Source organism: Typopeltis vanoorti, chromosome 7 (assembly GCF_054136105.1).
Source record: "Typopeltis vanoorti isolate ZY-2024b chromosome 7, IOZ_Tvanoo_1.0, whole genome shotgun sequence".
Lineage (NCBI taxonomy): Eukaryota > Metazoa > Arthropoda > Arachnida > Uropygi > Thelyphonidae > Typopeltis > Typopeltis vanoorti.
Genome location: NC_143555.1, coordinates 35,545,641 through 35,572,054, shown reverse-complemented (window position 1 = coordinate 35,572,054; position 26,414 = coordinate 35,545,641). Strand labels below are relative to the sequence as shown.

At 36.2% G+C, this 26,414-nt stretch overlaps 1 protein-coding gene across 2 annotated transcripts in view; it reads left to right on the top strand.

Annotated features, from left to right (window-relative positions):
* Sply (Sphingosine-1-phosphate lyase) overlaps positions 1-26,414 on the top strand; it is a 467,659-nt gene that overhangs the window by 248,067 nt on the left and 193,178 nt on the right. For both annotated transcript variants that reach the window (XM_090395209.1, XM_090395208.1), the window contains exons 7-8: positions 6,747-6,783; positions 21,813-21,920. In XM_090395209.1, coding sequence (XP_090251335.1) covers positions 6,747-6,783; positions 21,813-21,920 — 145 coding nt within the window. The remainder of the gene's footprint in view (positions 1-6,746; positions 6,784-21,812; positions 21,921-26,414) is intronic.

The window sequence follows — 26,414 nt, the reverse complement described above, 5'->3', positions numbered from 1 at the left end:
TGAGACGGAGACAGCAGCAGAGCTACACATCACATTGACGTCAACTTTGCATAACTTCCGGTTTCATCCCCCCTCTGGTGACGTCACATCCAGTTGCGAATGAACACGGGGTGCCTCTCAGATAAAAATGCGTCTGCTCCGGTCTCCCGTGGACTGCCATGTTAACGAACTGCCCGTTGGAAGGGAAAGAGTCCGATTTTGGAAATGGATTCATTCAAAAACAAATAAAGAGCACCAATTTCTATGAAGTGCGCTGTTATCATTGAAAGGTAAGAAATTGCCTGATATGTTACGTTTCGCATTTAAAGAGGAATGATTCAAATCTCATAGAAGCCATCTAAATTAGCTGAAATTTGTTCAAATTTATTGAGCTGTGTTTGTAAAAGTAAATGTAAGTAAGCACCACTTTGTTAATGTCTTAAAAGCCTGCACATGAGAATTGTATGTGTGCTTATAGGAAATTGTTAGTATTTAATTAGTTAATTAAATGAAAGGGAAAATGAATGTTAACCTGTATGTGTAGTGAACGAAGTTTAGTTAAATGTAACATAAGAAGCACCTACATGTATAATTTAGATAGTTAACCCTGTCACAATGCTTAGATAAGTGTTGTGTGTATGATATTCAGTCGCATATTTTGCCTACTGTGTATGTAATAGGCCTTAAAGAGCTAATGTCTCCTATTTGTTTGTGCATTGTACTATTTTACTAGGTTAAAATATTTCATTTATATAACTATCTTGCTTGATCTATTTGCCAATGCACTGTCTCCAAAAAAAATTAGCAAACCTGCAAGCCTGTTTAATTAAGAATTGCCACGACTAGCTATAAAGATCGTGTATGTTAAATTTGATTTTGCATATATTCCATACGTAAATTCTCAAGCTATACATATAATTTAGAACGGTGCAGTCGTTAAATAAATTTTTCTAAGTTGCATAGTTTGAGAGTTGGTAACCTGTTTATCGTGGATAGACTAATAACAAAGGTCATTAACTAGCAGTGCAGATATAAAGAAGATTATAAAGGATTAATAGTGAGGTCTATATTAAGGAGATTATGGTTTTATTTGAGTAAAGCAGAAGAAATAAGTTAGGCCTAAAGTGCACGTGTGAAAGGAATAAAAGATGTGGTTGATAGCAATATAAAGTTGATAATAGAATATTGCAAATGGTGCAATAGACAACCTCTTAAATGTTCTTACGTATCAAAATATAATATTTTACAATGGCACAGCCGACTATTATTTTACACTGCTATGCTTCATTCCCATGGTTGGACTATCGTTTCCAGTCTTCCAATATGCACCAGACTTATCATCAAAGTAATCCTCACTGGCATGGAAACATACATTCCCCACATTACTCTGACTTACCATCCCCTATCTAAACCCTGGTTCTTCAAAAGATGTGCCAAGGCTGTACAAATGAAAAATCAAGCGTACTGCAACTGGTTCAAATCAAGAACTCCATCCACCTTCAGTGCTTATACTGAAGCCTGAAACCGATGCAAGAAAACTATCAATAATACTTCCAAAACAGAATTTGAACAGACAAAAAGCCAGAAACTTGCAGCCTGCCCTTTTGGCTCTTGTCAAAGCAATTGGTCGTAACTTTTGCCCTAAACTATTCCCACCCCTGTCATACCCAGATGGCTCTATTGTATCATCATCCACAGAAAAAGCTAATCTCCTGGCTTCAGACTTTGCCTCCAATGCACGCATAACTGACAATGGCAAATGCCTCCTATATCCTTTTGCCAGAAAGAGGTCAAAAACCTATTGTATAAATTAGACACAAAAATATCTCCTGGCCATGATGGCATTCCTCCAATTGTCCTGAAGGTCTGTGCACCAGATCTGACTCCTATCCTATGCTGCCTGTATATACTCTCTTGCTTCACTGGTAGGTATCCCAAAGCCTGGAAATTGATCTATATTCAACTTATTCCTAAGAAGGGTGACAAATGACTTCTATCTAACTACTGCCCCATCTCACTCACCTCAGTCCTGTCTAAAGTGATGGAGAAAACCATCAATTCTCAACTCCTACACCACCTTGAAGGCACCCAGCTATTAAGCGACCACCAGTATGGAGATTCCATCACTGCCGATCAACAGGGGATCTACTCTTGTATATCACCCATCCCTGGACAAATGCCATGGAGAAATTTGGCAAATCTCAAGTGGTTGCACTTTATATCTCCAAAGCTTTTGACCAGGTCTAGCACAAAGGCTTACTAAGCAAACTTCCATCATTTGAACTGTCTCAGGACTTCTGCAGTTGGATTGCCAGCTTTCTGTCTGTACACACACTATGTGTGATGGTAGATGGTTCCTTATCCTCTCACCATCCAACTAATGCTGGGGTTCCACAAGGTTCTGTTCTCTCACTAACCCTTTTCCTTCTCCATATCATTGACCTACTTCAGCTGACTTCCAATCCAATACACAGTTTTGCAGATGACAGCACATTGCACTCCTCCCTTTCATTTGACAAACCTTACTCTACACAACTCACTTCAACCTACAGGACATCAACCATCACTGCCCTCAATTCTAAGCTCCAAGCCATCCTTCAGTGGGGCCCAGATAACCTCGTCAACTTCAGTGCTAGTAAAACCCAGTTCTGTCTTATTTCTCACAAAACAGAACCATTTTCCCACAATATTATTTTTGATAACACTGAAATTTCCAGACAAGATAAGATTTCTCTTCTTGGAATTACCCTGACATCAGGCCCTCTCCTGACATAAACACATCACAGACATTGCATCCTCAGCTTCCAAAAAACTAGGTTTCTCTTTCGCTCAAGAAGTTACTTCATCTCTAAACAGCTGTTAACCTTATACAAGTCACAAATCCACCCAGTTATTGAATACTGCTCTCACATTTGGAGTGGGACTCCTAAAAGCTCCCTCAAAATGCTTGACTCAATACAGAAGAGAACAATTAGGTTGCTAAATGACCCATTTTTTACCAACTCACTTTCCTCACTTTCACATAGACATTTGGTCTCTGCAATTTGTGTATTCTACAAATATTTCCATGGTAAATGTTCATCTGAAATAGCATCAATAATTCTCCCACTCAGTACTAAGCTCATTGGAACACGTACAGCTGCCACCCAACACCTTGAAACCCACAGAATAAGTTTCTTTTCATCCTCCATCCCTGCTACTGCTGTACTGTAGAACAATCTTCCCCTGATGTATTTCCCATTGAATATAGTATACAGACTTTTAAATCAAATGTAAACAAGTTTCTCCTTTCCCATTCCACTACCCATATACGATACTAACATACTATAGGTTGATCAACCAACCTCTTGTGTATAGGCCTAACATATAAAAAAAAAAAAAATCATAGCCTTATAAAGAGGGATAATATCCTCCCTATCTTTACTTGTCAATGTGTTCTTCAGAATCCAAGTAATCCTCTTGAGTTATTTTGCCAACTCTTACAATATGTCCTGTGAATTTCAATTTGCTATTCGCCATCACCCCCAGATCCCTAGTCTCATTGATTTCCTGTAAACCTCATATCATATTGATAGTATGATATGAAGTGTGTAATCTTTACATCCTGAAGTGCATGACCTTAGATCTTACAACATTGAACTGATAACTATTGTCCTCTGCCCACTCTGCCAATTTATTTTAATTATCCTGTAAGATATCTACATCACCGTTATCAATTATTACTCTTCCTAATTTTACATCATTGACAAATATCCCCCTTCAAATCTTTTGTTATACCATTAATGTACAAATAAAAGAGTTGTGGTCCTAGTACAGAGCCCTGAGGCACTAGTCACCCTCATTTGCCTTGATTCTGCTCCACTACACTCACCAGTCACTCCTCTATCCATGCTACCAGCCTCATATTGTTCTCATTTGCTCTAACTTATGTAATAGCTTTTTGTGCAGTATTCTGTCAAATGCTTTTGCAAAGTCCAGCAGTATCATGGTGTAGCCATTTCCTTTATCCAATTCTGCTGTTACCTTATTATAAAATGTGTAAAATGTGAATAACTTACTGAGGCAGGACCTACCTTTGGGGTTGCTTAAGAGTCAAAGCCAAATAATTGGGAGGAGATCTTCATATCACCTTTCAGGAATGTGGGGAGACGACTAGGCTTCTGACCTAATGTTCAATCCTCATCTTCACATGGTGGACCCCATTAGTAGGTATCTACTGGGTACTGAACAAACGAGGATAGGCTGACAATTTGGGCCTTGCCAACCAAGTTCTACCTTAATAAAAGTTTTACAGTAGCTAAACTGCCTAATTCAGATTGCCTGATCATTAGGTCAAATTTCCAATGATTGGAGTATAGCCTCATAGTACCCACCTATAAATAAGGGAATAAAGCTGAATGCAAGAATTCAGAGGAATTTCTCTAAGTGTTCCAGGTAAGATTTGTGCAAGCATATACAGTGGTAGAAAAACTCCCTACAGGAATGCAGTCACAGATACATATACTTACCTGAAGTAAAAAAAGCCATCAAAAATGTGGAAAGGCAGCTGGAGTAGATGAAATTCAGCCAGAAATGCTCAAATATGGAATTATAAAAGTTTTACAGTGGCTGCATCGCATAATTCAGAAGGCTTGGTTATTATGCAAGCATACTTGAAAAGATGTTGAGTAAGATTGTAGAAGAGAAACTTGGAGAAGAACAAGCTGGGTTCAGATCAAATAGAGGTTGTCATAATCAAATTTTCACTTTAAGACAAATAGGATCTGTACCAAGTTTAGTGGATCTGGAAATGGCATACGAATAAGTGTCAAGAGAAAAACATTTCAAAATACTTCAATTATATGGGGTGAACAGAATATTATACAGAACAATATTATTATTATTCCTGACACCTCCAAGGAGTCCGAAGACTCAACGTGGGAGGACACACGACTTCTCAACCACTACATCAAACCTCTACTACAAATCATCTCCATCAACCGCCCACCACCACAACTGGTATTCTATGTCTGTAAATTGCGGGATGAAAACCCGAGTTTCCGGGAGAAAAAACCCTGCTACCTCCATATGAGATCGGCTAACTCATACATAGTCTATATTTAAGTTTATTTAAGTCAACAGTTAGAATTGGAGGAAATACAGGAGGATGGTTTGATATAAAATCAGGTAAGACAAGGATGCACATTATCTCTATTTTTATTGACCATCATCTACATGGATCACATTTTGAAAGAAAGTGGCAATTAGGCCTTATATTGGAATCGGAGATGTTAAACTTGGCTTTTTACTTTATGCAGATGTACTCCTGAACACTTCTAGTGCAAGTCTCCAGGATTCTCTTACTAAATTGAATAACAATTGTAACAAATATGGCATGAAAATCAGCAATAAAAAAACCCCAAAACTATGAAAATAGACACGGAAAAAGAACACTTCAGCTGTATTCTGAATGGAGTTCTTATAGAACAAGTAAAATATTTCAGTTATTTAGGCACAGTTTTTAGTGAATATGGCAGGTGAAATCTGGAAACAGAATAAGCAAACAGAATATGGTGGGTAGCTAGCTGAATAAATTTATATGCAATAAGAGATAAATTAGCCAAAACATCAAACTAGCAGTATACAAGACAATGTTCAAACAGTTTTAAGTTATGAATCTGAGAGTTGGGTTAGAAGTAAAGCACTTGATCAGTAACTAGAGACCACAGATATGAGGGGTTCTGATTGAAATTAGGAGAGTGGATCAATAGCACAATCATATTAAATATGAAGATATTAGAAAGGAACTAGACATTATTAGCATTCAAGAATGTGTCAGCAGAGTTAATCTAAGGTAGTACGGCCACTGCCTTATTTTACTTTCCTCATCCATTCTTAACTAGAATGGATGAGGAAAGATTAGGAAAAGATATTTGATGCCAAGATGGCAAGAAAGAGACCCAGAGGAAGACCAAGGTCTTCTGCTTGTATCACTTTCCTACCATCATCTTCCTGTAGACCCCCCCCCCCCAGGTCTATAACAGCAACATATTGGTCTCTATCTCATACCAGCCATTCTCAAATGAACCATCTAAGACCATTTCATCAGATCTAATATCCCCTCTCCTGCCTATTTCCTCTATTTTCTCTGAAAATACAATATCCATTACATTCTATCCCTGTAACTAATCATTCTCTGACAACCAGATCTCGCTGATTCCAATAATTTTGGGCCAAGTTGAGCTGAACCAATGTCAAAATTTCCTCTCCTCTATTTTTGATACTATGGGCATTTGTATGCATGCATTTCATTTCATAATTAAGCATGCAATCAGGAAGAAGAAAGGTTTATGGAACCATCACAAGATTAAAGTATAGTAATCAATTACATGAGACATGCAAAGTTACAGGAAAGGGAAGGAAAGTTACAGGTAAGGACAGGAAAAGTGCAAAATGAGAAATTAGCCATTAAGCCAAGAAAACATTAGAGATCCTGGAGTTCTTTTGATGTGCAGAATAGAAAATTACTACATAATGGATTTTTAAACTTCAGTAAATTAATATTTTTATTATAAAATTGAATAGACAAAAATGGAAGTGTACTTTTAATACTGAATTAAGAAAATGTATACTCAGCAGATCTAATTTTCAGTGTTTAATTAGAATAATACTAAAATAAAATTTGAATATTTTAATTGTTAGTTATTTATTCAATTTTTTTTGTTCATTTCTATTATTATGCTGGTAGTTATTATTGTTATGGTTTTTAATGGCCTTATCTTTTGAAGGGTTATACCAGTCACAGCCCATGCAGGTTTTGATAAAGTAAGTTTGCTTCTCTTTGTTAAGCAGTCTTCAAATATTTGAATATATATATATATACATACACATAAGATATGCGTGTTAGTACATTTTTGTTATCAACATCATATGATAACTACTGGCAGTTTTACTGCCAGTAGTTATCATGACCATCATGTTCTTATTGGATACATGACAGTTATAGTAATATACCGTAAATTAAAGATGCCAAGAAATTATATTCTTCGTTTAATTCTTTATTCAAGTGTAAGCAAACAAAGTTTGTGTGTGAAGTTCTTCACGACTGACCTACACTAGTGGCCAAAATTGTGATAACACTTTTGGAAAAAGTGTATTTCTGAAGTTTCATGGCTCATTTTCCACTTTTTTTTTTTTTTGAGTAATACCATAAAATTATATCAATGGAAAGTTAATTTAATCAAGAATGTAATGCAATAATTTTTATGAAGGATTTTTTATTAGAACAGCAGTTATAAAGAAGAAAAGTGAAACACACAGAAAAAATGAGATATACAAAAATTCTCACAATGTGAGTTAATACTTAGTTCGGTAACCTTTAGCGTTAATTACGGCCTTACAACACCTTCCCATGGAGTGAACCAAGTTTTTTAGTTCTGCAGCTGTTAATGTGAAACCAAGATTGAATTATTGCTTCTATTAATTGGGTTTTATTGGTGGGTTACTTCTGACTAACAAGTGTCTTTAGTCGGCTCCATAGATTTCATCATTATCATCATCAAATTCCTGCCATGTACCCTCAAGGGGTGTACAGGATATGATAGTACTACATGAAAAAAAATTACATCATTACTAACTTCCTATCTACAATTTTCCTCCAAATCAGTCTGTTACTTGTCAAGACTCCAACATTATCAGATCTTATATTTCTATCGTCTAAGGCACTTTGTACTGTATCAATCCACCTATATCTTGGTCTTCCTCTGGGTCGTTTTGCTGCCAACCTGGCAGAGAACACTTGTTTTGCTAATCTTTCCTCGCCCATTCTGTTTAAGTGACCATACCACCTGAGATTAGCTCTGCTAATGCATTCCTGGATGCTGATAATGTCAAATTCTTTCCTAATATCCTCGTTTTTAATATGATATTGCCATTGATGCCATCTGTTCATACCTACAATCTTTCTCAGGACTCTCATATCTGCAGTCTCTAGTCTTTGGTCAAGTGTTTTACTTCTGACCCAGCTCTCAGATCCATAAGTTAAAGCTGGTTTGAACATTGTCTTGTATACAGCTAATTTAGTGTTCCAACTAATTTCTCTCTTATTCCATATGAATTTATTCAATTGACTTCCTACCATACCAGCTTTGCTGATTCTGTTGTCTATTTCTATATTTAATTTAACATCTTCAGTAAAAATCGTGCCTAAGTAGCAGAAATGTTTTACTTGTTCCACAGGTTCTACATTCACAACACAGTTGACATTTTCAATGATTCTGCCTATTTTCATTGTCTTTGTCTTTTTATTGCTGACCTTCATAACATATCTATTACAACAGCTATTCAATTTAGTCAGGGAATCTTGCAGACTTGTAGCAGATTTATTTAGAAGTATAACATCATCTGCATAAAGCAAAGAGCTGACATTAACATCTCCAATTTTGATATCATGTTTAATACCACTTTCCTTAATAATGTGATCCATATAGATAATGAATAACAGAGGGGATAACGTACATCCTTGTCTCACACCAGATTTAACATTAAACCATCTTCCTGTACTTCCTTCAATTCTAACTGCTGACTTACAACTCAAATAAAGACTAAGTATTGCTTGATATAATGCCTCATTGACACCATATAACTGTAGCGTATTGAATAGCTTCTCTCTTGGCACCTTGTCATATGCCTTTTCCAAATCAACAAAACTTAAATACAGATCTTTGTTATATCCCCATGCTTTCTCGACTATTTGTCGTAAAGTGAAGATCTGATCCTGACAGCCTCTATTTGGCCTGAATCCAGCTTGTTCTTCACCAAGCTTTTCTTCCACAATACTTCTCAACCGTTTCTCAAGTATACTTGCATAGATCTTGCCAGGAACACACAGTAGGGAAATACCTCTGTAATTCTCACATTCAGTTTTATTTCCCTTTTTATATATGGGTACTATTAGAGCTCTACTCCAATCATTGGGAATTCGTCCCTCTGTCCAGGCTTCCTGAATTATTCAGTGCAGCCACTGTAAGACTCTTATACCACCATACTTCAGCATTTCTGGTCGAATATCATTTACTCCTGCTGCCTTTCCACATTTCAAGCCTTTGATGGCTTTTTCTACTTCAAGTATGGATATGTATTCCTGACCGCATGCCTGGTCAGTGTTTTTTACCACTGTGCTATCATCACTGCTTGTTTCATTTAGCAGTTTTTCAAAGTAATTACTCCATACTTCAAGGATATCTTTTTCTACCATTTTCATGTCACCTTTATCATCCCTAACTCCTTTTACAGCACTCTTTCCTCCATTCATAAGCTTCTTCAACAACCTCCAGAATATTTGCCACCTTCTTGATATTTATTTTCTATATTCTTGCCAAAGTCCTCCCATGACTTTTGTTTAGCTAGTTTTACACAGTATTTAGCATTCTTGCATTTGTCTCTGTATTTTCTAAGAGCACAAGCTGACTTATTTGACAGGAACTTTTGATATGCTTTCTTCTTTTCCTTCACTGCCTCTTTAACTTCCTATGTCCACCAGGGAGTTCTGATTTTTTTATCCTTGCAGACAACCTCACCACATGCCTCTCTGGCAGAATCAATCAATGTTTTCTTCAGAGTTTGCCACTGAATCTCCAAGGTTTGATTCCTGTTCTCAAACTCTTTCATTTTTTCTTCAATAATCTTTGTGTATTTTAGTCTACAGTTCACATCTGAGAGCTGCTCAACTTTTATTCGCTTTAAAACTTTCTTACATGTTATTCTTTTGAATATGATATTCATTTTTATCCTGCTCAAGACTAAATAGTGATCACTTCCAATTTCAAATCCTCTGTACACACTGGTGTCCTGCACCAGGGAGAAAACATCACTATCGACAATAACATAATCAATGAGACTTTTCTTATTCCTAGCCTCTTCCCTCCATGTGAATTTGTGCACATTTTTATGTTTGAACATGGTGTTAGTAATAACCAGTCCATGTCCTGAGCAGAAATCCAACAGATATTTGCCATTATGATTAGCTTTGCTCTTTTCTCTAAATTTTCCCAAAATATTTTTGTATGTCTCACAATCATTTCCTACTCTGCTATTTAGATCCCAACAAGGACCAACTTTTCCTTTTTCATTGTGTCAGTTGCTTTTTCTAAAGCCTCAAAAAATTCCTCCACTTCTACCTTAGGAGAACCTTCTGTGGGACCATAGGCACAAATAAGTCTCATTGTCCAGTCCCCCATTCTCATATTTGCCCACATTACTGTACTTGAGACTGACTGCCATTCAAGAAGATTAGCCTCGTATTTTGTGTTGAATACTGTGGCTACTCCTTCTTTTCCTTGATTGTCATTGCCTGAATATAACATTTTGTATTTATTACTCAGAAAGATCTCACCAGTTTTGGTCTTTTTTGTTTCAGTCACCCCTATTATGTCCATCTGGTACTTATCTAATTCCTCAGCTAGCTCCATTTCTTTGCCATTCAGGCTTCTTACATTGATAGTACCGATCTTTAATTCTGGTGATGTTGAGTTGGGGTTTGTTTTCAGATTTGTTCCAGTAGCTGACTTTTCGCTGTTCGCCCTGGTTCCTGGCGAAAACAACGGGGACCTTGTTTAACCGAGCGACGCCTCAGCCGGCATGAAATTTTGTCATGTTGTACCATCATTTTTTTTATTTTGGTTTAACCAATAAGAATACAATTTGGTCGGCTAAATCCCAAATTGCCAGCCCATCCTCGTTCGTTCAGTATCCAAGTAGATACCCAACAGGGTGCACCACGAGAAGGTGAGGATTGGACATTAGGTCAGAAGCCCTGGTCGGTTCTCCGCATTCCTTTATAGGCTATGTGGAGGTCTCCTCTCAGTTATACAGCTTTGACCCTTTAGCACCCCTCTCCATAGATTTTTAATTGGGTTAAGGTCTGGACTATTCCCACGCTATTCCAGCAGTGGAATATGATTATCTTGAAACCACTTTTTGCACACAGCAGCAACATGACATGGAGCTGAATCCTGTTGAAATATAAATGCTTCATTATCTTGGAAAAGATCACGTGCGGAAGGTTTCAGTTTGGGTTCAAGTATTTCATTTATGTATTTTTGGCAATTTATATTCCCATTAATGATGCAAATTCTGCCCACATCTTTTGATGTCATACAACCCCAGATCATAACACTAAGTGGGTGTTTCACGGTAGGTGTAATGCAATCAGAATGCAAATCTTTTCTGATTCTTCTTCTTACGTATTTTATGCCGTCACTACCAAACAGGGAGATTTTGGTCTCATCACTCCAAATAACACTGTCCTATTGTTCCGCTGTCCAGTTACCATCGGTTTTAGCCCAGTTTAATCTTTTCAACCTTTGTTTGAGAGATGAAAATGGCTTTTTTCATGGAATTCTAGCATTTAGACCAAATTCCTGCAGTCTGCGTCGAACAGTCCTTGCACTCAACTTCACATTGTATTGTGCCATTTCATCTTGTATACACCCAGGTGATTTTCTTCTGTCACGTAGGCACAGTCTCTCAATTCTTCTATCATCGCTTGCTGTTGTGCACCATTTCCTGCCTTTACCAGTCTGGTTTTGTAGTGACTGAGTCTCTTTATACCTCTTCAAAAATTTAGAAATGCCACTTTTGGTTAAGTTTCCACCAATTTTTCTTCTAATTTCTTCATAATTGTAGCCTTGTTCATTTAATAGTACTATTTTACATCACTTTCTGAGTGACCAGTCAACTCTTTGTGCCATTTCTTTAATTTTATTACATTTTACAAGCTCACTAAATGAAAGAACACAAAAAAAAAAAACTTGATAGCAATCACATAACACACTGACAAATGTCCTCCTCTCAACTCCAATACATGACATCAATAGCTGAATCCTACCGTGACCTGGTTGGCTCTCTAAACACTGATGCTCATTGGCTACATTCAAATGAAGGAAAGCTACTTCATATCAACCTAAGCAAGTTGTGTTTCTTTTTTCTGGTTATTTGGCTACTAACTTTTCATAGAATTCAGGTAATTGAATGTTGCATTACATTCTTGATTAAATTATCTTTCCATTGATATATAATTTTATGGTATTACACCAAAAAAAAGTGGTGTTATGAGACATCAAACCTCAAAAATACACTTCCAAAAGGTTTCCACAATTTTGGCCACTAGTGTACTTGTATACAGATGCTAATGACTTCACATCTTTTGACTTAGTATCCCATGGTGCAAAGCATACATCCTTATGTGTGCACGTAATTCTATGCATTATGGGAAAGGCCACTGCCCAGACTGGTTTCGAACTTTATTGAGGTATGTTCAGGGGTGAATTCTCCATGCTTGCTGTGCAAGCTCATTAATTGAGAAAGAAGTAATATTTATATGTTAATAAATGCATGCATTTATAAGCATTCTATTTAGGCTTTTATTTTTGTAGGCAGAAAATGTCTTAAGCTTGCCCAGCAATAATTGAGCTTTGCATTGTGTATCGAAGGCCGATGCTTGCTCGTCTAGTCAAAGCTACCTTGGCTTGCTCGGTTGTCGGACCTTCCAGGTCCTCGCTACAGCGCTGTGATTTCATGTGCATGCATAGTCATTTCCGCTCCCTTCAAGTCATCTCGCTCTGTTGCTTAAACACAGGCCATACACAGTCAAAGTAGCTCTAGCCAGTGAGCTTCAGCCAGCCTTTACAAGTGTGCGTGTTGCTTGGGAAAATTAAGTTACAACCAGCTTTTTATGATGAAGTTATTGACCAGTTCATAAAGAAGAACCATAGGGTAGAATTTGTATTCAAGTAGCTAAAATGAAAAAGATAGAATATCATTCGTAAAATAAATGTTGCATTTGTATGATTAATGTACATTAATTTCTAAATATATAGTTTTAAATGGTCAGTAATTCATTATTCTGCTAATCAGACTTCAATCATACCTCTCACTCCCTGAATGATAACAAGAGCAAGTGTGAATTTTAAGACCAGCATTTGCCCCTGGGTATGTTAAAATGCAGAGGATACCTCTTCAATAACTCATGTGATCCTTCAGATCACCCAACATTGAGTGACTGGAAAGATCATTTAACTCATTACTCAGTGGTGGTTCTGCTCATACCCACCATTCCACTAAGCAGCGCTATCATTAGTGAGAGTCAGATCCAGTGGAGATTCAAAGGTTGAGACGATGCAGAAATCATATATGTCCCATATGCAAGTAGTGAATAGGTGTATCATCTTATTACTAAATTACTCTGGATCATAGATAGATGTTGAAAGTTTTTTTCCACTGCATTGAGTATAAATTAAAGATGCCAGGAAATTATATTCTTGGTTTAATCCTTTATCCAAGTGTAAGTATACAAAGTTTGTGTGTTAAGTTTCTTCACAACTGAACTACTTATATATAGAGGCTAATGATTTCACATCTGATAATGCATAGCATTATACACACCCATTAGGGTGTGTGTTTTGCATTATGGGATACTATGGCAATTGATTTGAAGTCATTAGTCTCTCTCTCTCATATATATATACATATACACACAAGTAGCTAGGTTGTGAGGAAACTTCTCACACAGGTTCTGTTTGCTTACAATTGGATAAAGGATTAAACCAAGAATATAATTTCTTGGCATATTTAATTTATAATCTAACCAAGTGAAAAAATTTTATCTCTTATAAGGTGATACACCTTTTCACTACTTGCATATGGCATATATAGGCATTACTTCAAACTTAGTATCCCTTCTGGGTCTGGTTTCAACTGATTACAGTAGCACTTAACAGATAGCCCTTCAGCCACATTCTTCACTAGAACAATTCACTAAATTCCATGAATAAAGGAATAGCACTCAAATCTGTGGTGAAAACAGGTGAACATGGGGAAAACATGTCCACCTCAAGCCATCCTTGAATCCTTTCAAAAACACTATAAAAATCTGTTTGAAGACAATAGTACTGTGGAAAATAACTATTGTAACATTAATGGCTTTCTTCTTCATATCCAAAATGGGCTTGACAGACCCATTACATCATCTGAAGTTACCACAGCTATAAAGAATGCCAAACAAGAAAATCCCCAAGATCCCCGATGTTCTAAGGATAGAACTGTACTGCAAGGCCTGAGATTTTATTCTTCCCATTAGTTACACTGTTTAATTATTTTTTTCTCAATGGGACACATACCAAGTGAATCTGTAGCAATCCATACTGTCCTCATTCCAAAAACCTAATAGAGATCATACCTTAATCAGCAGCTGGAGACATATTTCTCTATCTACTGACTAAAAGACATTTTTCTGCATTATCAGTAGCAGGCTCAAAATAGGAAGGAGATAATTAAAAGCATACAGGTGTGTGGAGTTCCAGGTCGAGTGGTAGAAATTAATCTGTTTGTACTATGTGATCTACTCTGCTGAGTTAATACGAAAAAGCAGCCAATGGCAGCGCTATCAGTAGACCTTACTCAAGCATTTGATAATGTCTGGCATTTCTTTCTGTTCTAAATCCTCCAGCAAATTGATGGGTAAAAAAAGTGCTATCTGATATTAAAGAAGCCTATGCCAATTTAATTACCCTCCTCCTCCTAATTAATGAGTTCCTATCAGAACTGGTCAGAATTCAAAAGGAGTCAAGCAAGGTTGCCCTCTTAGTCCATGCACCTTTCTTGCAGGAAGTTGACAATATACATGCTGTGTGAGGAATAACAGTTCCTTCAACTATGAAGGAAAATAAGGTATTATATGACGATGATGCAGTATGTGCTTTGAAGGATAAAAAAAAAAGTGCCTGCTGCTATAGTAGGAGTACTATTACTGTTATAGCAGTAGGTGCTTTGAAGGATAACCATTCCATACTTGGTTGGAGACGAGAGAAAATTGTTGTACTACCTGGTTTCATCTTTCTGTTTTGTACCTTTATAATAATTTACTCCAAACAGAAAGATGAAACCAGGTAGTACAGGAGAAGGCCTGCCCATGTGTGATTAGTCTGCATTTTATTTATTTATGAAGCTGTATTGCTTAAATAACAGAATTTTAAGACTAGAAGCCCTAAATCCTCCCTCAAAGAATTAATTACTAATGTAGTTAATTCTTTGAGGAAGGATTTGGTTACCTTAAATAAAAATTACACAGGCTTACTATATAATTGCTTTTTTTCAGCTTCTGTGATATCTGTAATATTTATTATATACAAATGATCAGGGAAGATTATTGTTTTAAATACTATGGCTTTAGAAGAAAAGGAAAGCAGTCAAATTTTCCAGTCTTCTAAGGTGTCAATGTTCTTGAACGGTAATATTGGGTAAGTGGAGAAGAGAATTCCAAGTATAGTGACAGGAGTTCTCTCTCTCTCTCAGGGGGTTGGTCCAAAAAGGAATGCCTCCAAGATCCGACTTTCAAAAAACTTGTAATTTTCTCTCGTCTCCATCAGCAGTTAATTCACTAATTTTGCTGAATTTTTCCAAAATACCAAAAAAAGATATGTATGGAATGGTTATCCTTCAAAGCACCTACTGCTATAATAGTAATACTACTATAGCAGCAGGCACTTTTTTTCCCTGAGATTATTCCTGAATACTACATTCTGTGCTTAACTCTAAGATAGCTACAGCATTCTGGCATTGACATTCGTTCCCTTAAAAAAAAAAGAAAAAAAAAAGTAATATTTGGTATAAAGAAATCTTTAATCTCTTTTGCCATGGACTTCCACAGTTGGGTACTGACAACAACACTTTGTTTCATAACTTATTGAAGTTCAAAGGATGTACTAACAGGAGGGATTTTGCTTGGAGAATTGCATATGGTCACCTTCCAGTCAATACCATCAAATGGAGGTACTTTAACATTAAAGATCCAATCTGTGGCATCTGACCAATTGGAAATAATAGAACATGCATTCTACAGCTTCCCTCCTGCCCTATGTATTTGGAACAGATTGTGCAATGTGTTGGGCATTCCATTATAACAGAACAGGTTCTTCTTTTGCAATACCCATTCCCTGTCAGCAATGGGAAGAGAATTTTGATTTTTATAATTAATGAATTCAAGTACCATTTATGGAAGGTTAGGGTAAAAAAAACATAGATTTGAAAATCTGCAATATGACATATCAATGCTTTATAATATTGTATTATGGAAATTTTATTGTTCAGTCAGACCATTTTTGTATTTAAAAAGAAGCTTTCTAGGATATTTAAAATTTTTGGTTAGGTGATGTAAGCTATCCACATTATGCAATATTCACCAGGGGGAGGAGATAAAATTCTGTCTATTTTTACTATGAGAGGTTTTTTAAATGATTCCATCCTCTTATTTCAGTATGGTGTTATGGTCAATTGCTGGGATGATTGGAAAGCAATCCCAGGCAGAGAAGGCTAACTCAAGGCAGTTAACTCAGATAAGGCTAACTCAAGGCAGTTAACTCAGATAAGGATAACCACCTGGGTATCAGTCATCTTTATGCTTTAGTTTCAAGTGGTCTTTTGGTTGTTCATCTGCATGAGACTGGTGAAAAAGGAAATCTGATAGCCTTTGGATATATGATATGAAAGAGCTGAGGTGTTTTTGTCTATCTTTCATACCATCTGTCTTTTTGTTTAATCCGAATACCATCATGTCCTCTTTCACCCCTATAGTAACTACTCTCGGCCTATGATAATATGCATACTTTTTCATCTCAGTAAAAGTTGAAACTGATCTGGGCAGTGGCCCTTCACATAATGTGTAGCATTATACATACCCATACGGATGTGTGCTTTGCATTATGGGATACTGAGGCAAGGGTTATGAAGTTATTAGCCTCTTATATGTAAGTAGATCAGTTGTGAAGAAACTTCATGTCAAAGTTTGTTTGCTTACACTTGCATAAAGGATTAAACAAAGAATATAATTTTTTGATCTTTAATTTATATAGTCTAACCAAGTGGAAAAAACTTTCAGCATAGTAAATATACTGCCGGCCCTTATCAGATTGTTGCACATACCATGGATTTAGATCTAATGTGGGTATCAGAATGTCTTCTTTCTTAATTAGAAGAAACACACGTATAAACCACAGTGAAAATTATTTAATTGTAAATATTTCATCCTAAGTATCTTAGGACATCATCAGTACAGTATTTAAACAAAATTAGGAATAACGTATAGTTAGGGTGCATGATTACAATAGAATCTCATGAAAACGTGCTAAAGTAGTACAAAAAAAAAAAAAAAAAAAACGTTAATTATTTAACACAATTTTGTATGATAATTTCCCATACTTTAGGAATAGTAAGAACGTCGTTGCGGTTTAGGTTTGGTCTGTGTAGTAGGGCTTCAGAACTTTCTTTGTATAAACGTTCATGTTTAAATAAAGATCTTTGTAAAAGTTTAGCCTTTTCCCAATGGATCCTATGGTTTGGATTTTCAATTCCGTGTTGAGAGAGGCCAGATTTCTGCGGTTTAAGAAGACGAATGTGGTCTTGATGTTCCGAGATGCATTTCTGAACAGACCTACCTGTCTGTCCAAAGTAAGATAATTTGCATGAGCATGGAATCTCATAAACACCAGGTAACATCAAGGGTGAGAATTTGTCCTTAGGAGAAGGTAATAAGTTGTAAATTTGGTTGATAGGTTTGTAAGTAGTGGCAAAATTGTATTTCTTCATAATTTTAGAAAGACGTTCTGAGATGCCTTTAACGTAAGGTATGGGAATCCTATGCACTTCTTCCTGTCTGGTTTGATGTATGCAGAAGTGACTGATGATTTTTTGAGTTGTTTTGGGATTATATCCATTTAGGATGGCTGTATTTTTGATAACTTCTAATTCCTGGTTTAAAGATTCTTCAGAGGAGCAGAATTTGTGTGCTCTGAAAACTAGTGATTTAATAATGCCAGATTTCTGAGATGGATGATGAGCAGAAGAATTGTGAATGTAGCGACCTGAGAATGTAGGCTTGCGAAAGACGGACGTGGCGATGGAACCGTCTTCTTTTCTTTGAATGTATAAATCCAAAAAAGAGAGACCCTGTGGCGATTCTTTTTCTAACGTAAAGTTGATGCGATGATGAAGAAGGTTAATTTTATCTAGAAACAGTTGTAATTCAGGTTCGGGATGATTCCAGACTGCAAATACGTCATCGACATATCTTAGCCAAATTTTTGGTTTGGGTTTAAAAGTGCATATTTTTTCCTCAAGGTGTTCTAGAAACAAATTTGCTAGGTTTGGTGATAAAGGAGATCCCATTGCTGTTCCTTCCTCTTGGTTGTAAATTTGACCTTTCCAGGTGAAGTAACCTGATGCAATAACAAACTTGAACAATTCAACTATATCAGACGGAAATTTTTGAGTTAGTAATTCTATTGTTTCTTTATGGGGAATGTTTGTAAAGAGGGAGACAATGTTGAAGCTGATTAGCAAGTCAGTTTTTGATAGTTGAATGTCTTTAATTTTTGTGTGAAACTCAGTAGAATTTTTGATTGAAGAGACTGAGTGGCCTATGTGAGGGCGGAGAAGGTTAGATAAGAATCTTGATAACTTGTACGTTGGACAGCTGATACAGTCTACGACGGTTTAAGTGGAACATTAGTTTTGTTTAGCTTAGGTAAGCCATAAATTCTAGGAGGTCTTGCATGGTATGTCTTAAGTTTTTTGATTGTTTCTTCATCTAAGGAGGAAGTTTCATTAAGTAGCTTATTTAATTTTCTGAGATGACGATTGTAATCATGCACCCTAACTGTATGTTATTCCTAATTTTGTTTAAATACTGTACTGATGATGTCCTAAGATACTTAGGATGAAATATATACAATTAAATAATTTTCACTGTGGTTTATACACTGAGATAGGAGTGTTGGTAGCTTGCTCCACCTTTGGAAGTAGTCGCCCGGTGTTGTACCACTTTACCCCAGTCCTGAAGATACTTTCAGGCGCAAATTTTATTTGCACACACTTGGATAAAGAATTAAACTAAATTTATTAAAGTGGCAACATAACTGGTTAGACTTACGTGGCAGATAGAACTTTATTATTATGATGAGGTTTAATGGAATAAATACAGTACATATAAATAATAAAACAATAATAAAATTAATCATTCATATTTCATCTGTCACTGACACATCTTCAAAGATACAATATTAAAATTGCAAAAACACACAAATATGCACAAACATTAAATGGAAAAGATTAGACTGAAGCTTCAAGTCTTATGAGGGGGTACTCCCTATGGGTATTGTTGGCTAGCCTTAGTTGTGTTAGGCAGGAGGACTAAGAATTAAAGTTTCCCAAATCTTGAGAAGTTTAATACAACCATATTTATTAAGATTAGGACAGTTTTTAAATTCTGCTGCTGATTCTAAAAAAAGACTTTCAAGTTTGTATTTTCTGTGATGAAGCATAGTAGTTTTTTTTTCTCCTTTGATTCTGTGCAAGGAATCCAAGGCATGGTCACCATACTTATGTCAACAGATGTATTTTTTTATATGTTCTTCAAACAATAGGTGGATGTTAGCATCCACTTATTGTTTGTGCATATTTGTGTTTTTGAAATTTTAATATTGTTTCCCTGAAGATGTTTCAGTGACTTATATGAAATATAGGTGCGATTAAACTTATTTAATTATTTATATGTGCTGTATTTATTCCATTAAACCTCATCATGAGGTGCTAGCATAAAATGGGGGTGGATAAGCTAGTTTTTTATACTAAGAAGAGAGAAAGTATGTAAATTTGTAAAAAAAAAAAAAAAAATATATATATATATATCTATCTATCTACTCTATATAAAAAGATAAGCTGAAATTTGAAACGTTTTTATGTCACTTTTTTTTGTCTCCGGCTTACTGGCCTGGAACTCGTGGGGGGGGTGCCATAGTTTGTATTATATATATATATATATATATAAATAAATAGACAAAAACAGGCATGCCAGAGAAATGATTGTAACACTGGTGTTATTGTGCAAAATCATGTTTTGAGGCCTCTCGAAATTTATGAAGTCCAAAAAAATTATGAAGAAAATGCTACTAAAAATCTATTCAGTGCAAAAATGATAAGGCTTAAAAGTTATGAGGTCCCCTAAAACCCTGAAGCCTTAGGCTGCACCCTATTTAACCATACAAATAAATTAACATGGAAATATAGCTTACCATGTTGCTAGCCCCCTCCGTGTAGGTACCTGCTCCTTATGGAGCAAACATCCCAGTAAGATCGTGCCGTCTCCTTTCATTCTTGCTCTTTTACTATATTTTTCTTTGCCTTATTTCCTCTGTCTTTTTTGCTGTCCTGTTCCAGGTAGCCATCACTCGCATTCAATGTCCTGCCATCACAGTGAACATGTCATGCACAAACTTTGTTTGCTTATGCTTGGATAAATGATTAAACAAGAATAAAATTTCTTGACAAATTACATTTAACAAGTTCTTGGCTCTTAAGCTTGCTAACATTGTTGTCAATTTGCCTTTTGACTAGAGGTAAATAACTTCACTTAAGTATACTATTCACAACACTCTTTAGGATTTTGCTGTGCCATGCATCAAAAATTCTGCATTCACTAAAGAAAAAAAGTTTTAGTTGTGGAATTCATGTATGGTAATGTCAACAATGGCAACCACTATTGTCAGTTTCTCTATACATTACATCAGTTCTTAGCTACTTTTATAATGAATTAAAGCAATTTGTATTTTACTTCAGTAAATGTTCAAGAAACACAATAGTGGCCATACTACATACATTGTATTAGGAAGAAACTTAAAATTGTTATTATTGAGTGTTGTATTAGCAGAGTTAATCTAGGGTGCTTGTTGCTTAAACTGAATGAAAGAGAGAAAAGGGTCATGTCAACACACTGGACATATAATGTTGATTTGTAAGGAAATTGTTGATTGGAAGCTAGTAATAATGCAAACTGAGCATATCACATATGTCAAAAGGTGTTATGACACTCTTGGTATGCCTGTTTAACAGGATTCTTGCAACAGTGTAACACCTAAAGAAGTGGGAAGAGGTTAAAATTTTCTGATAATGATGAGGCTACAAATTATAGTTCAGTCTTTGGGATGTGTTAAGGTGAGGGCTAGAATTCAGAATTGAGTTCATAATAGCATTATTCTCTGTATGTTAATCAATGTGGGTTTATTAAAGGGGATCATGTTTTAATAATCTGCTTATGTACTACAAGTTGATAAATTCGTAAGACAAAGGAGATGCATAATAAAGTGATATATTTGAAAGAGAAAGGGTAGTAGTGGTGTGCTGCAGGAGTCTGGTTTGGGACCATTATTGTTTAACTCGTGTGTTAATAATATTGGAACATGCTTAACTGGAGATCATATCTGTTTTGCAGGTGATGCAAAGATGAAAATAACTGAGGAGTAGATATTATAGGAAGATCTGAATAGACTGTGTGAGTGAGCAAGTGAGTGGAGCTGTGAATTCATTGTTGCAATGCCATCTTGAAATCTGATAGGCAAGGATACACTTAATAGAGTAATGGACAAAGATTTGAAGATTACGGGGATGGATTGTTAAAACTGCTAGGACATCACAACACATTATGACATTGAGGACTTTTATATGTAGAAGCAGAGAGGTTATTTACCCCATGTATAAGGTCTCAATCAGACACATGTCGATTATTATGTGTAAATCTGGTGATCTGTTTCTGAAAGGGAAGAGGATATCTTAGAAAGGGTCCAAAGAAGATTCATTAGGTGATTTTGGGTCTTTAGATGAGTGAACGCAATTTGCAGATCAAATTTGGAGGTTAGATGTTAATTTGGGATATTATAATTATTATTATCTGAAATGTTACAATTATTTTCTCTTTCTCTCTCTATATATATATATTTTTTTTTTTTTTTTTCTAAACTATTTTGTAGGCTGGCCATTTACTGAATATTAAAATAAAACATGTTCCTGTTGATCCTAATACATTAGAGGTGAATGTTAAAATGATGAAGAAGTTTATCACTAAGAATACGTGTATGGTATGTATTTAATTTTCCATTTACTTTAGATAAAACTAACAGAATTTTTAAGTAAACATTCTAGACTTTGAGCAAATTTTAAGGTTTTTTGAAAGTAAGAACAGAATGATTGTTCTAGAAATATTCTCCACACTGCTAAAAATTTTGAAACATTGGCTTGCTGTATATTTTTTAAGATTTCTGGCATATTTAAAGACAAAAAAGACTTGCAATTTTTCCCTTGGGGTAATTTTACAAAATTGTAATAGTTTTTCCTAAGTAAGCATTAACTAAACCACATATGTTGCATTTGTAATTCTACTATACTCGCTGTAAATCAGTGAAAATAAGTCGCTTAGCAGAACCAAACTTTTCTAAACAAAGTACTTTATTGTACAGTATTGGTATTATCAAGTAGAGTATTGTGAGTAAGCATCAGAGTGAGAAACTGTACAGTGAGACTTATTTGTGCCTATGGATCCAATGACAGTTCTATTAAGGATTAATTGAGGATTTTTTGAGTCATGAGAGAAGGAAAAATTTAATTTGGAGAAATGACCAAAGATGATAATAATGATACCTACTGAATTTCTGTTCAGAAGGTGGACTAGTCTCTACTAATATTAGGGTTCAACATAAAGATATGTACAAATTCACATTGAAAGAAGATAAAATAAGAAGAGTACATGACTGTGTTATCATTGATAGCAAAATCTTTGTACTGATTCAGGACACAAGAGAGTACAGGAGATATGAAATATGAAGTGATTACCATTTAGTTTTGAGCTAGATAAAATTGAATATCGTATTGAAAAGGAAACTGTGTAAAAAAGTTTTAAAAAGTCAGTAGTTTTTAGAGGGGAATTGTAGACTCCATTATACAAATATTATTGAAATAAAAAATGAAAAAGTTTAAAAAAGAACGAAAGCTTTGAACATTCAAGAACAAACTCTGAAGAAAACATTAATTCTAGAGAGGAATGTGATGAAGTTGTTTGCAAGAATAGAAAAATCACAACTTTGTGCTGGTAGAAAGGTGCTATGTATGGTTACAAAGTAAGTTATAATAGACAAGATATCATTATTTTTTAATCCTTTACCCAAGCAAAGCAAAGAATTTTGCACATAACGTATTTTCACAACTGGTCTCCTTGTGTATAGAGGCTGCTGACTTCACATCAGTTGTCTTAGTATCACATAATGCCATAATGCCAAGTACACTTCCTTTTAGATGTGTCTTGGTATCACATAATGCAAAGTACACTTCCTTTTAGATGTGTCTTGGTATCACATATTGCAAAGTACACTTCCTTTTATGCATTTTGGGAATGGCTGCCACCACCACCCAGATTGGATTTGACCTTTATTGAGATGAAAAAAAGTGAAGGATTCTTCATAATAGATCTAGAGTAATATTGGGGTTCAAATGAACTGCCTGGAGATTACTCTCTAGTCTGCAGTTGATCATAAGACCTAAGTTAGCTAAGAGGATGGAACAATGTGATAAACCTCTTATAATAAAAATAGATTGAATTTTATCTCCCCTTGGTGAATATGCATAATATGGGTGTTCTACCTCACCAAAAATTTGCTCTCCTAGAACAGTGTTCCTTTAACTGTGTTCTGTGAAAACCTGTATGAACTCTCCAGAGCATATAGATATATACTTATATCAACTGCGGTTTCTGAAAACATCTTCACTGAATGGAGAAAGTATTAATTTTTATTAAATTGCCACTTGTTTCTAAAACATATAATTTTCCTTTATTATTTGAATATTATTTGAATATCATATATTAAATCTCTTAATTAAAATATTTTGCAGGTTAACAATTCATTGTCATAATTCCTTTAAGATAGTATTTTATGAAACTTTTCATAGGGGTTCCATGAAAAACAAATATTTTTATGCAGGTCTGCACTCTCAAAAAAGTTTAAGAATGCTCTCCTAGAATGCTTCTTTCTAAATCAGAATATTAAAAACCAGCAGAGTGATTGAGAGAATTTTCATAATACTCTCCTGTAAAATTTCTATATGTATAGTTTTGGAAAGTGTATGTATGAAGAAATTAGGGAAATAGAAGTAAACGAGATGGTGATTGTCAGAGGAGACTTGAACGGACACATAGGGAGACAGAATAGAGACCGTGAAAGGGTGCATGGTGGCCATGGAGTGGGAATGATGAACCAGGAAGGAGAGAGGATTGTGGACTTTGCAGTAGTGTTTGATCTGACAATTGTGAACTTGTTTTTCTACAAGAGGGAAGAACATTTGATAACATTTAGAAGTGTAACAACAGTTCACAAATTGACTACATTTTGACTAGAAGAAAACATCTTACGGTTGTGACAAATTGTAAGGTAATTCGAACAGATCAAGTGACACGGCAACACCGACTGCTGTGCGCAGACTTTAAAATAAGATCGAAGATAAAAACCTCTGGAAGCCATGGGATGAAGACAATTAAGTGGTTTTGCTTAAAAGAAGAATGTGAGAGGAATCGTTTTAGGGAGAGGGTGTTAGAGAGGATTTCGAGTGGACCGGAAAGTGTACAAGATTGGTGGAAACATAATTCAAAAGTAATCCTGAGCTGTGCAATCGAGGTGCTTGGGGAGACATCTGGAAAGATTAGAGAGCAGGAGGGTTGGTGGTGGGATAATAATGTGCAAGAAGCAGTGACAGCTAAGAGGAAGGCAAAGCAGAAGTGGGATGAGTCAAGAGTGGAAGAGGACGGAGAGAAAGCAAGAAGTCAAGAGAGTTGTGGCGAAGGCCATGGCATATCAAGATCTGTATGATCAATTAGAAACAAAGGAAGGACAGAGAAAAATTTATCAACTAGCAAAATGTAGAAATAAAGCAGCAAAGGACATCTTACATGTGAGGCAGATCAAAGACGAAGGAAGATAAGAAACAGATGGAGAATATACTTTGAGGGACTTTTGAATGAGGAAAATGCAAGGACTCACAGAGATGGGCAGCCTTCTGAGGGAATGGTGCAGAACATCGGAAGTGAAGGAGGCCATGGAGGGGAAGAAGAATGGAAAATCAGTAGGCCCAGACAGGATTCCATTGGAGGCATGGAAGGCATTGGGGAAAGAAGGAATTGACCTGCTGTGGGACCTGTTCATGAAAGTTTGCCAACAGGAAAATATACTCAAGGAATGGAAGGAAAGTACTCTTTTCCCCATCTACAAGGGTAAAGGGGATGCACAAGACTAAGAATTACAGAGGAATAAAGTTGATGTCCCACACAATGAAAATCCTAGAAAGGGGTTCTTGATGGAAGATTGAGGAAGGAGGTGGAGATTGCAAAGGAACAATTTGGCTTCGTGCCTGGTAGATCAACAACAGATGCTATCTTTGGGTTACTGCAAATGACTGGAAAAGTTTTAAGAGAAACAACGGGAGCTACATCTGGTGGTGTTTATTGATCTGGAGAAAGCATATGATAGAGTGCCAAGGCAAGAAGTGAGGTGTCTGAGGGAGAAGAAGGTACTGGAGAAATATGTCAGGTTGGTGCAGGCGATGTACAGAAATGTGAAGACAAGAGTTTAGACCTGTTTGGGACAGACAGAAAGTTTTCAAGTAACAGTTGGCGTGCATCAAGGGTCAGCATTAAGTCCATTTCTGTTTAATGTTGTGATGGAGGTAGTGACAGAGGAGGTGAGAGAAGACGTGCCTTGGACAATGTTGTATGCACATGACATCTTGCTGTGTGCAGATTCAAGAGAAGAAGTGGCAGCTAAACTGGAAAGATGGAGGAAAGTACTGGAAGAGAGAGAGGTATGAGACTGAGCAGAAGTAAGACAGAGTATATGTGTTGCAAAGTGGACAGCGGCCAGGAGGCAGATCTGGAGCTGGCAGGAAATGTCATCAGGAAGGTAGATACTTAGGTTCAACAGTGGAAGACTACTTTAGATACTTAGGTTCAACAGTGGAAGAAGATGGAGAAGCTGAGAAGGAAGTGGGATGCAAGTGGGTTGGAGGAACTAGAGAGAGAGATGGTTGGAGTGCTATGCGATAAGAGAGTGCCAATCAATCTGAAAGGCAAAATCTATAGGACAGTAGTGAGGCCAGCTATGGAAACTGTGGCCCTGAGGAAAAATAACATCAGCAGGATGGAGGTAGCAGAGATGAGAATGCTTATTTGGATGTGCAGTGTGACCAGAAAGGATCGTCTGAGAAATGACTATGTGAGGGGAACAGTGAAAGTTACGAACCTAGGAGAAAAGATACAAGAGGCAAGGTTGAAAGTGGTTTGGTCATGTGATGAGGAGGGAGGATGAATATGTGGGAAGAAAGGTCATGCAGATGGATGTGCAAGGAAGGAGGAAGCATGGGTGGCCAAAGAAGAGATGGAGGGAGCTGGTATAAGAGGACTTGAGGATGAACTTGGATGTGGTGACAGCCCAAGACAGGAGGATGTGGAGGAGACTCATCGTTAACAGCGACCCCACTAAAGTGGAACAAGCTGCAGAAGAAGAATACTCTCCTGTAAAATTTCTATACCAAAT